Source organism: Manis javanica, chromosome 7 (genome assembly GCF_040802235.1).
Source record: "Manis javanica isolate MJ-LG chromosome 7, MJ_LKY, whole genome shotgun sequence".
NCBI classification, from domain to species: Eukaryota; Metazoa; Chordata; class Mammalia; order Pholidota; family Manidae; genus Manis; species Manis javanica.
This window is the reverse complement of record NC_133162.1, coordinates 14,952,242-14,964,534: the sequence shown is the minus strand read 5'-3', so window position 1 is coordinate 14,964,534 and position 12,293 is coordinate 14,952,242. Positions and strand designations below refer to the sequence as shown.

General features: G+C 40.4%; 1 protein-coding gene and 1 long non-coding RNA gene across 5 annotated transcripts in view; one reads left to right on the top strand and one right to left on the bottom strand.

The window, feature by feature from the left end:
- Positions 1-10,483, bottom strand: part of LOC118971100 (uncharacterized) — a 36,051-nt gene extending 25,568 nt beyond the window's left edge. For all 4 annotated transcript variants that reach the window (XR_012133001.1, XR_005059368.2, XR_005059369.2 and 1 more), the window contains exon 1: positions 10,350-10,483. This is a non-coding gene — a long non-coding RNA (uncharacterized lncRNA). The remainder of the gene's footprint in view (positions 1-10,349) is intronic.
- Positions 10,484-10,745: 262 nt separating this feature from the next.
- The window catches only part of FHIP2A (FHF complex subunit HOOK interacting protein 2A), a 32,667-nt gene continuing 31,119 nt past the window's right edge, over positions 10,746-12,293 (top strand). The window contains exon 1 of the mRNA XM_037011385.2: positions 10,746-10,936. Within this exon, the coding sequence (XP_036867280.1) occupies positions 10,892-10,936 (45 nt within the window). The 5' untranslated portion in view covers positions 10,746-10,891. The remainder of the gene's footprint in view (positions 10,937-12,293) is intronic.

The window sequence follows — 12,293 nt, the reverse complement described above, 5'->3', positions numbered from 1 at the left end:
ACATCGCTAATTATCAGAGAAATGCAAATTAAAACCACAGTAAGGTATCACCTCATACCAGTAAGGATGGCTACCATCCAAAAGACAAACAACAACAAATGTTGGTGACGTTGTGGAAAAAGGGGTATACTCCTACACTGCTGGTGGGAATGTAAATTAGTTCAACCATTGTGGAAAGCAGTATGGAGGTTCCTCAAAATGCTCAAAATAGACTTACAATTTGACCCTGGAATTCCACTCCTACGAATTTACCCTAAGAACACAGCAATCAAGTTTGAGAAAGACAGATGCACCCCTATGTTTATCGCAGCACTATTTACAACAGCCAAGAATCGGAAGCAACCTAAGTGTCCATCAGTAGATGAATGGATAAAGAAGATGTGGTACATACACACAATGGAATATTATTCAGCCATAAGAAGAAAACAAATCCTACCATTTGCAACAACATGGATGGAGCTAGAGGGTATTATGTTCAGTGAAATAAGCCAAGCGGAGAAAGAGAAATACCAAATGATTTCACTCATCTGTGGAGTATAAGAACAAAGGAAAAACTGAAGGAACAAAACAGCAGCAGAATCACAGAACCCAACAATGGACTAACAGGTACCAAAGGGAAAGGGACTGGGGAGGATGGGTATGTAGGGAGGGATAAGGGGGGGGGGAGAAGAAAGGGGGTATTATGATTAGCATGCATAATGGGGTGGGGAGAAAGGGGAGGGCTGTACAACACAGAGAAGACAAGTAGTGATTCTACAACATTTTGCTATGCTGATGGACAGTGACTGTAAAGGGGTTTGTTGGGGGGGTCCTGGTATAGGGTAGAGCCTAGTAAACATAATATTCTTCATGTAACTGTAGGTTAATGATAACAAAAAAAAAAGAAAGAAAAGGGGGATTACTCCCTGATAGGATAAAACTAACTGCAAACCAACAATTAATGCATGCTTTAAATATCCTTAATTTTGATCATTTAAAGGGTGTCAGATGATCAGCTATGGAAGTACATGTTTCTGATAATATTCCTTTCTCTTAAAAAAAAAAAAGCAGTTCCTGTGTGGTGATCTCCAATAAGTTCTTCACAATGGTATAAAGGGCATATCAAAGGATGGGCAAAGGGTTTGTTTGTGTTTATACAGAGGATCAAAGCCTAATTTGGTTACCCAGAAAACGAATTAAGATACGATATGAAGAAGAACTCCCAACATCAACATTCTCTGGAAGACTCATTCCAGAAGATGATCATCAAAAAACTTCAACAAAGATCCTGGTGCTGTTGCAGTTGTAGCTGCATTCATCCCACCAGTTCCTGGACTTGCCATTGGAATGAAGAAGGAGATATCTAAGCTGGCCTGTCCATACAGTAAAACAACAAATTTGACTGGATCTATACTGTTGGAACTCAACCAAGAATTAGGAGACATGCAAGTTGCAGCGCTCCAAAATCTTGCGACTATAGACTATCTACTGTTAAAAGAACATATGGGAATGTGAACAGTTCCCAGGAATGTGTTGTTTTAATATGTCTGATTTTTCTCAAACTATTCAAATTCAGTTAGACAATATCCATCATATCATTGATAAGTTTTCACAAATGCCTTGGGTGCCTAACTGGTTTTCTTGGTTTCACTGGATATGGCTGGCAATAGTAGGTCTGCTTTGGTTATGTAGCTTTATTCCTATTATGTTAATGTGTGCACACAATTTAATTAGTAGTTTAAAACCTATACATGCTTATGTTACACTACAAGAAGATATGTCAAAGAAATAATCTTCCCATGTTTTCTTCCATCTGCTACTTCTATAGCTTTTCTTCTTCCTTCCTAATTACAACCCTTAAGTAGAATTCATGCCTCATATCGAAATTACCGAGTATCATAATTCTTCCAAGTGGTAAAGATACCTCAAGACAAATGCTGGGCATAGAAGCCACAGGGCATAAATCTGCAAAGAAGTAAAAAGCTAACCTTTTCAGAGAATATTGCTTCTCTCTCACTTACCAACTTTACATTTCCCTGTATGGCCCCAGAAGATGACTGGTTAGCCAGAGATGGGTAAGATTCCTCAAGGGAGGAACAACCTAAGGCAGGCACAGTCACAGGGGGGCCATCAGGTGAGAAATTGGGGATCAACAGAGGTGAGGCTTAGAACCTCACCCCCCCTGTTTTGAGAGAAATCTTCTGTATCCGTGGATGTTTTGTTGCCCTTGTCTAGCTTGGATTAATACTTAGTCTATAGGCACACACCTGATCATCTACATTTGCCCTCTTACAGCACTAAACTATGTTTTCTACCTTTATCTTGCATCTACCTACCACTTCAGCATTTTATTTAAAATAATAATAATAAGGGAGAAATGTGGGATTCACATATAAATCAAGTATAAAAATCAAACGAATAATCATATTTGACCTGATGGTTTATAGTTCATTATGTGTGATCAAAACCGAAAGTTTCTTTGATGACTTCCCTTGCACTGTTCACCATGTAAGAACTTATTCACTATGTAAGAATTTGTTCACCATGTAAGAACTTATTCGTTATGCTTCAGAAGATTGGAGACTGTTGAGAATTAGGCTTGGGGTTGATTAATGATTGTGCATTGAGTCCCCTATACAGAATTTTATTGTTGTTAACAACCATATGATCAATAAATATGAGAGATGCCCTCTCAAAAATAAAAAAAAACAGATAAAACAGAAAACAAAGTGAGACAATAGACAAAAACCCCAAATATATCAGCAATTACTTAAACAGATTAAATATTCCAACTGAAGAATTAAGATTGTCAGACTGGATGAAAAAAAATTTTTAAGCAAAGTTTGAAAGCAAAAAGATGGAAAAATATACTATGCAAACAGTAACAAGCTACACTTACATGAAACACAGTAGCATTTAAGGAAAAAAGTATTATCATCATAAAAGGGACATACATAAAGAAGTCAATCCATCAGGTTACCGAAAGTAAATAATCTGAATATAAATATAGCATAACTTCAAAATATATAGAATAAAAACTGACATAACAGTATTCAATTTTTCTAATTTTTTTCCTCCTCAATCACCTATCTACTCCAGCCACACTGGCCTCAGTAAGATATTCCAAAGTCTTTTCCATCACAAGGCATTTGCACTTGCTGTTCTCACTGCCAGAAATGCTCTTCTTTCTGCTATATTCTCACTGTTAAATCCTTTGCTTCATTCATATGGCATCTCTTCAGGGAAGACTTCCTTGGCTATTTTATATAAAATAAGACTTCCCCAAATCAACTATTCCCTTACTCTGGTTTATTCTCTTCATAGCATCCATTACTATGTGACATTTTACTATATATTTTTTGGTTTTTGTCTTTCCCATTAGGATATAACCTGTGTGTGCGCGTGTGCTGCTCAATCAGTACTTGGGTTAAAGAATTAATATTGAGTCTTTGGAATTTCCTTAGCTTTCCTTTGTGGCTTGGTACATAACCAAATTTTTGTGAATGTTCCATGTTTGCTTGAAAATAAGATTTCCTTGATGGGTATAAGTTTCTACATAATTTTTAGTTGGAGCTTAATAATCATGTTATTCAAATATCCTGTATCTTTACTTATTTTAGAACTTGATCTGTTTATGTAAGGGATGAATTAAAACCTAGTTTATTTATCTCTTTCTCTCTATAGTTTGTCAGTTAGTGCTTTATATATTTTGTATCTATATCAATTACATGTATGAACATAAACATTATATCTTCTTGATCTATTATTTTACCAATGTTATATTTGTCTTCATCTCTTGTGATACTTTTCATCTTCAATTCTATACTGTATATATGTATAACATAATTGTTACCCCAGTTTTTCTTTCATTCATATTTCCCTGGTTTATCTTTTTCTATTCCTTTATTATAGGCTTTCTCTCCTCTTTTGTTTTAAATATATCTCTTTTGGAAAATATAGTACTAGATATTTTTAGAAATTGAATCTCTGCATCTCTAACTTTTAATTTTAGCCCATTTACATTTATTATAATTAATAGAAAGACCTATTTCATCTTTCTTATTTTTCATGCTTCTTTTATATATATTTGATCTTTCCTACATTCCATTGGATTGAGCAAAAAAATTTTGCACTTAATTTGAAAGTTACACTTTACATTTTTATTTTTTGGTGGTTACTCAGAATTCAACACTAAATTTCCCATCTTTCTTCCCCAGCCACTACATATGGTTATATAAGTTCTGGCCAATAAAATGTAAGCAGAAGTGTGTAACTTTCAGAAAGTATTTATTAAAAGAGAGGAGGTAACCCATTTTCCCCTTGCTTCCTCCTGCTACTGACCCTAAAATTGGTCATTGGAGCTCCAGAACCTTATGGGAACATGACATGATCTTCAGTATAGCAGTGCTGAATGGTGTGCAGAGATTTAAAAGTATGGCTCTATGATAATGTCATGGAGTCGCCATACTAGTACTGACTACTTACCAGGCAAAGTTCTTTTATTTGAAAGAGAGTGAAACTTCTTTAAGCCACTAATTTGGGATTTGGGGGCAGGGTGGGGGGTCAATATGCTGCTGGACCTAATAAGGCACTGCTCATTTCCAGGAATTGTTTCCTTTATTGTAATTTCCTAGCCTATGGGGTGAAGGTGTATCGCCCTTAGTCTATACCCAATTTGTGGCACTTGACTTTCCCTTCAGGCTCCTTCCACTCTAACTTCCAAACACATTTCCTTAAGAGTCTCAAAGACTTGACTGTAAGTGGTTTACTTCAGATCCCACGAAGTAAGGAAGCGGTAGGAATAAGAATGAAGGAGGAAAATGATGAGAGGGCTATTGAGGTCACCACTGTGGATAGTGGGTACTTGATCCCACTGGGACCTCCTAAGTCATGTTCAGAACACTTCCTACACATGCTTCCCACCAGAGACAGGACACTGGAGTTTTATCCACGAGATTCCATCCCCTATTGGCTAATAGCTGTCTCATAGGTTCTAACTCTATTGCACATTGGGAAGAAGCAGGCTCTCCCATGCAGTTTTCAGTGGCAGAAATTTCTAAAGAGGGTAGCAGGAGACTGAGGTGACATGCTGTCACTGCGAGGTGAGTCTGAGCTTACACAGAATTGCCCTTCGTAGCTGCAATTGCAATTGGAAGTGGACTAAGACAATGAATGTGACACCAAACACCAGGTATCTGCTATATTCGCCAAGGAACTTCGCAGTTTTAATGTAAGTTTCTGAGATTTACCAGCTTCTCTCGTTTCTGTGGCAGCTTGTATGGTTGGGTTCATAAGATGAAGCCTATAGCCTATGATAAATCACCATTTCATCTTTAACCAGCCTCCCAAATTTAGAAACTCACTTTTTCTTGAACTTTCCCCCAAGTTTTGCTATCTCTTTGACTGTTCTTTTCAATTATTGCCTCTTGCCTATCCCAATCCTTAAATTCAGGGAGTCCTCAGGTTTGTATCCATGCCTTTTTTTCCTTCATAATACCATCTCACTAGACTATCTCATTTATCCCTGTATCTCAATCACCACCTTTAAGATATGACTCAAATCTTCATTTGCTGCCCACATCTCTCTCTCTCAACTTCCTAATCCAAAATTATCACCCCATTCTAGATATCTTCACATCTCATCTAACATATTTTTTTAAACCCCCTCCATATTCCTTATCTCAATTAATGGCATCTTTACCTTACCTCATCCAAGCTAGAAACTCCAGCAACATCTTTGACTTCTCCTCCCTCACTCCTTATATTTAATTATTTGTGAAATTTGGTTGATCTTGTTTCATCTTTCAAGTCTACCATTTCCTTCCTATTTCCACAGTGATTAACTCTTATAATCTCCTATCTGAACTTTGTAAAAAAGCACCAAAAATGGGCTTCTTTCCTTTAGTTACACCCCTTGCAAAACAAACTTTGGGCATACTGGTTACACCAGCATCTAGTTTAGTCAAGAGGTTTTACAAGGATTGTTATGAAAGCTTGTCTGTCCTCCAAAACTCCTAATTTCTTGCTCCACAGAGGCAACCTCTTTCAACACCTTGAGTAGACTTTTTTTTCTATTTACTTCCTTATTTAAACAATATGCTTATAATGTTACTTCATAATATTTTTGATTTAAGCAACCCTAATGCTTCCTCACTATAGATGATGAAGACTTAATTTTCTTTCTCTTTCTCTCTTCTCAAAAACTGCAACAATACCATAATTTTAATTACAGTTCACCCTTGAACAACATATGTTTGAACAGTGTGGGTACACTTATATGAAGACTGTTTTCAATAAATGCATTGGAAAATTTTGGGAGGGATTTGCAGCAACTAGAAAAAACATTTTCTCTGGCTTACTTAACTCTAAGAATATATTATATAAAACATAAAACATATGAAACTTGTATTAATCAACTGTTACCACTAAGGCTTCCAGTCAACAGTAGACTATTAAGTTACATTTTTGCAGATTTTCAACTGCACAGGGTGGTTGTTGCCCCTAACCCCTGTATTGTTCAACTGTCAACTAAAGATCAGTGTTTACATCATAATGGTTATCAAAATTTTCCCCCCGTTTTTCGTCCCTGTATCATTTCTGCTCTAGTCTTGGGGAAATTTTTTCAAGTTTATTTTTCATCCTTCATATGTTGATTTTTTACTTCTATTATCAGACTCTTGATTTCTGAGATTTCCTCTTTTGTTCTCTAAATGCTTTTTAAAAATAGCATACATACATTCTTGTTTTACAGATGTAAATCTTTTATTTCTTTGAGAATTTTAATGATAGGGTGTTGTGGTTTTTTTGACATTTTCTTCCCCATCTCTCCCTATCTGTTGAATGCAAGCAACTTTGTTTCTTCCAAGTTTCTTTTTTGTCTTTTTTTTCTCTTGCTCTCTATCATTAATGTTACAAGCTTTCCTCAAATTGTGGGCCACCCAGGCTAATACTATTTAAGAGGAAAATACTCAGTGGAAGCTCTGGGCCTGTGGACTGCTTATCAACCCGGAGCTGCACTTACAGTGTCTGTGTTCCCTCTGCAGAATCTTTAAGTCTTTTCTTTTGGACTAACCAGATTCTCAGAAGACCCTCCCTATCTTCTTCCTGGGGGGATCAGCCTGATGCCTGTATGTTGGGGGCCAAAAGGACAATGAGTGTTTGGTGACATGTGTCTCAACAGACAATGTTACCTTCACTTTATCCTCTTCTTCCCTCCCTACATCCTCCTGGTATGGAACCCCTGATCTTTTTTTTTTAAGGTATTATTGATATATATTCTTATGAAGGTTTCACATGAAAAACAATGTGCTTACTACATTCACCCCTGTTTTCGAGTCTCCCCCATACCCCATTGCGTCACTGCCCATCAGTGTACTAAGATGCCAGAGTCACTATTTGCCTTCTCTGTGCTACACTGTCTTCCCCATGATCCCCCCCACACCATGTGTGCCAATCATAATACCCCTCAATCCCCTTCTCCCTCCCTCCCCACCTGCCCTCCCTCACTCCTCCCCTTTGGTAACCGCTAGTCCCTTCTTGGAGTCTGTGAGTCTGTTGCTGTTTTGTATGGAACCCCTGATCTTTCCAGGAATAAGTCTCTAATCGTATACTTGGGTGGGAAAGGGAAAGTCAGCCAATCTTGTGGAGTGGGAATGGGTCTATTCAATTCTAAATAAACTTTCAATCCATCCTATTTTCAGCCCCATTTTTACCTCTACTTACAGAGGTACTTAATGCCTCCAATTCCTGAGCCTTTGAGAGGTTCTGTGAATGTATTAATATATCCCTTTGGTTCTTGGTTTTCTTAATTTTTGCCTTAGGATTCAGCTTTGTCACCACATCAGTTAGTCCCCTTTATTGCTACTTTCCAGTTCTCAAAATTTTCTTGCTTTTTCCTTTCTTAATTTGTTTGCCATCCTGGGCTTATACTTTGAGAAATCCCTTTACTGTAACTTTAGTGGCATTTGGGGATGGAATGTTGCTAAATTCAATCCATATATTTAACCAGAAGTCTGCCAACCTTTGAAAGAAGGTATCATCTAAGTTGATTTCTTCTTTCTTCAATTCCATCCCAAGTGAGTTTCATTTTTATGAATTATTGTGTCCCTACTGATTAAACTTCATTCAGAAAAGAATTTAACAAACTCACTCCCTGAGGTTTGATGGATGACAGAGTTTGATGTGTTATCTCTCCCAAGAGTATTTTCATTTTGGCAGGGACTAAATTTCTTACTTGGCTTAAGCCAAAGGAATAAAGAAATAAAGTACTAATTGAGGAATTTCAGGCATCCAGGTCCAAGTGTTTTGGAGGCCAAGGGAAGCCTTTTCTAGCTATGCTTTCTCAAATCACACTTTGTTTAGGTGGGTCCAATTCTGCCCATGCAAAGGCTATGATGATGTTTAGTGTCACTATAGGCATTCTAGGATGAGAATAAGAAGTGATATCTGCTCAATTACAATTCTAGTCCACCTTGTATGTCTTGGAACGTAGGTATCAGGTAGATGAGTCACCATCCTAAATATTGATATTAATCTAGAGCAAAGCATATGTTTCAATTGGATTTATAATAAATATACAAAGATAGGCATCATCAAATGCACACAAGTCTAAGTAAGCCTGTGTTAAACAGATGTCCTCAGACAATTAGTGGTTCTAAGACATTATGAAAATACAAAACCATATAAATGTATGACAATTAGGTCAGGAATATAATTATAGTTAATGATATGACTAACCCTCTTAAACTGCATGGACAATAATAATAATAATAATAATAATAAACATTATGTACTCTTGGTTGAAGTAGACACAATTAGCCAGAATTTGGTAAGGAGCACACTTCCATTTTTAGCAAACAGCAAAGGTTGCCTCCAGCATTCTGGAGGCTAGTACACAGCAAACTAAGGTTAAATTTATCTGCCATGCAAGAATACAAGCGACAAAACAGGAGAAAAAAAACAAAAGATTACAGACAGTCCCCGACTTACAATTTTTTAACTACAACAGCTCAACACCAACACACATTTGGGCATTTTCCAGGGATAGCAACACGTGGTCTGATTCTCTCTCGAGATGCTGAGCAGGACAGTGAGCAGAAGCAACCATTCGTTTTTCACTTTCAGTACAGTATTCAATAAATAACATGAGATATTCAACACTTTATTATAAAATAGGTTTTGTTATGTGCTTTAGCCCAACTGCATGTTAATGTAGGCAGATAGGCTAGGTTTAGGCTAAGCTATGATGTTTGGTAGGTTAAGTGTATTAAATGCATTTTCAAGTTAAGATATTTTCAATTTATGATGGATTTGTTGGAACACAACTCCACTGTAGGTCAAGAAAGATCTGTAGTTAAAGTCTCCTCCTTAAATCTTGACTTCTGGCCCTACTATTTTGTTAAATACTACTACTACTACTAATAATAACAATGATAATAAATGCCTATGTATTGCTTGCTGGGCATGGTTAAAGTACTTTACATGTTAATAATATATTAATAAATTCCTACACAACCTCAGGAGGTAGGTACTATTCTCTCAGTTTTACAGATGAGCATAGGAAGCTAAAGCACAAGGAGATTAAATAACTTGCCACAGTGAGTGGCAGGACTGGGGGTCAAACTTTGGCCACGCAGCTGCAGAGACTGGCTCTTACCACCACTGGGCACCACTGATAACCTTTCTCCCCTTTTTCTGTTCGACTAATTCAATTTCAAATGCATATTTTCATCACTGGTTGTGCAAAACTTACCCTGCCCTCATCTTATCAAGAACTTAACGGTCCTTCTGATAAAATACCATAATGGGAAAAACACAAAGTTCTCCAGGACACGATTTCATAGTTTCTATCAACACAATCTAAAATTTACCAGCCCAAATTGTGATTCTTCAAGGCTTGACTAATACACTGTTGCATAGTATTTTAAGAAGTCTCCATCCAAGTGCTTATACTGTAGCTCCACTTATCTGTTCTACGCATTTGGTAGAAATCTCTTCAGATGCTTCCCCTCAGTAATATTTTCCAGTATCACTAATAAACTGAACAGAAAATGCTATACTGAATGCACTGCAGCTAACTAAAAATGTTACAAATTATAAACTGAACCATCTTACCATTTGCCCGTTTGGGCTTCCTGTTTTAATGCTGAATAGTTCAAAACAGCAGTATATTTTACGGGTAGCAAAGCCATTTCACCAGCATTAGCTGATTTGTTCTAATTCTTGGCATTTAAATGCACAGTCCCTTTTTTTCCTTAGGCATACTGCGCTTTTTCTTACCGGTTTTGCCAATCTGCCTCTAGAAGACGAACCTTTGAATACTACACACAAATAAGGCTACGTTTCCCCCACAACATCGGCAAGTTACTTACACTGGAAAAACAAACTGTGCGAGAACGACTGACTTCCATAAATGTAAGACTAACTGTGTCCGAGGCGCCCCGAGGCCGGGAGAGGGCGGCGCCTGCGCTCGGCCCAGCTGCCGCCCCGGCCGCCGCGGCCCCTCCCGCCCCCGCGGCGTCTGGCCGCCCCGCCGCAGGACCGGCCTGGCCAGGACCTCCCCGGGCGGCGGCGGCGCCCCCTGCAGGCCGCGGCGGGCAGGGCGGGCGGAAGGAACCCGCGCCGGCTGCCACCGTGTCCGACCGCAGCCGCCGGAGCGTCGCGGGGCCCCGAAGCCCGCGCCGAAAGCCCTCCCCGCCGCCCGCCTGGTCCCAGCACCCGCCGGAGCTGCCGCGGCCCCGCGCACACCCGGAGCGGCCGGGCCTGGCCTGCCGCGGCCCTCTGCTCGTCCTCCGCGCCCGCACCGGCCTTCAGTCTGGAGCGGCCCCGGCAGCCGCAGCAGGGGCGGCGGCGGCGGCGGATCGAGGAGCTTTCCAGGTCGTCCCGGGAGAGGCTGCTGCAGTCCCGGGACAGGATGTTCTCCAAGTTCACCTCCATCCTGCAGCACGCCGTGGAGGCGGTAAGGCCGCGGGCGGCGGGCGCACGACAGGCCGGGGATGGCGGCGGCCTACGCGCCCTCCGGCCCCGGGAGAGCCGGGCGGCCTCGGAGACTGAGGCCCGGGGCGGGCGCCACGGGGTCGACGGGGCGCCCGGGGCCTCGGGCCTGGCTCCGGGCAGGTCCTCCCCTCCGGCCTGGACGGGCGGTGTGGCCCCTTTGCCAGCGCAGGAGGGTGGGCGGGGGTGTCGCGGAAGGACCGGCCCTCCCGGCGGGTGTCGGGGGTCGCGGGCGCCTTCGGTGGGGTCGGGGAGCCGGGGAGCACCGGGCGGCGCCACGGGGAGCTCCCCGGACTCCCTGACCGTTAACCTCTGGGGGAAAGTGGTCATTGTTGAGCGAGACAAAAGAAACGGCGGAGCAGCGCTGGGCTGGGGGTGGTCCTGCCCTGTTTTTGGAGGCGGGGGCAGGGGGCAGGATGCGCGCTCCTGCGGGGGCGGCGCGGGCCGCGAGGACCTCGCGCTGCCGGCTTTTGCCTTCGCAGGCCTGGCGGCCGAACTCCGCTGAACCTTAACGATCGATGTGAAATAGGAGTTTGGAGGGTCTAACGAGTCCGCCTTAGCTTCCGAGCCCACAAAGCACCGAGACCATCTGTTGTCTTTCTTGTCTGCCCTTGACGCTCCCCCCTGTCCTGCAGTGGGCTACTTCCCTTTGAGGATTTTAGACGCCTGCATAGATTGAGACATTATTCAAATATCCTAACAGACTAATAAAAGAAAAGTAACTTTTTACAAAAAAAAATGTCTTGCTGCGGCTTTACGACTCAGATGTCTAGTTGCTTTGCTTTGGTTATTCACTTTACTCTGGGAGAATTGCCATAGATGAAAAATGCATCTTGTGAAGAAACTATAACATTGCTAATTTTTTTAAATGTCATTCTTTTTCTGTGTTCAGAGTGTGCGATGTAGCACATTAAAATCCATACAGCCTTTTTTTTAAAACCATTTGCAATAGAACAGTTTTTATGGTCAGATAAAAATAAAATGGATTTCTAAAAATTGGTAGTTAAAACAGGAACTTAATACAATTGTTATTTTAAGTGATAAGTGGGAAATATTTAAAAATCATTTAAACTGTACTACAAGTTCTTAGAAAAACGTGTGCCTCATAGAGAAAGACAGGGTTTCTTATGAATGAAAAGCACTATTACATGTGAGGTAGGGACGTTTAAACTTTTAAGTCAAATTTTAATTTTCCTTTCTGATATACAGTGTACAGCATCTTCCTGTTAAAAGAATTTAACCAAAATTAAAAGCACATTTATACCTTATATTATTCTCTAACTTAAAATTATAAGAATTATTTGATTGTAACATTGAGTACA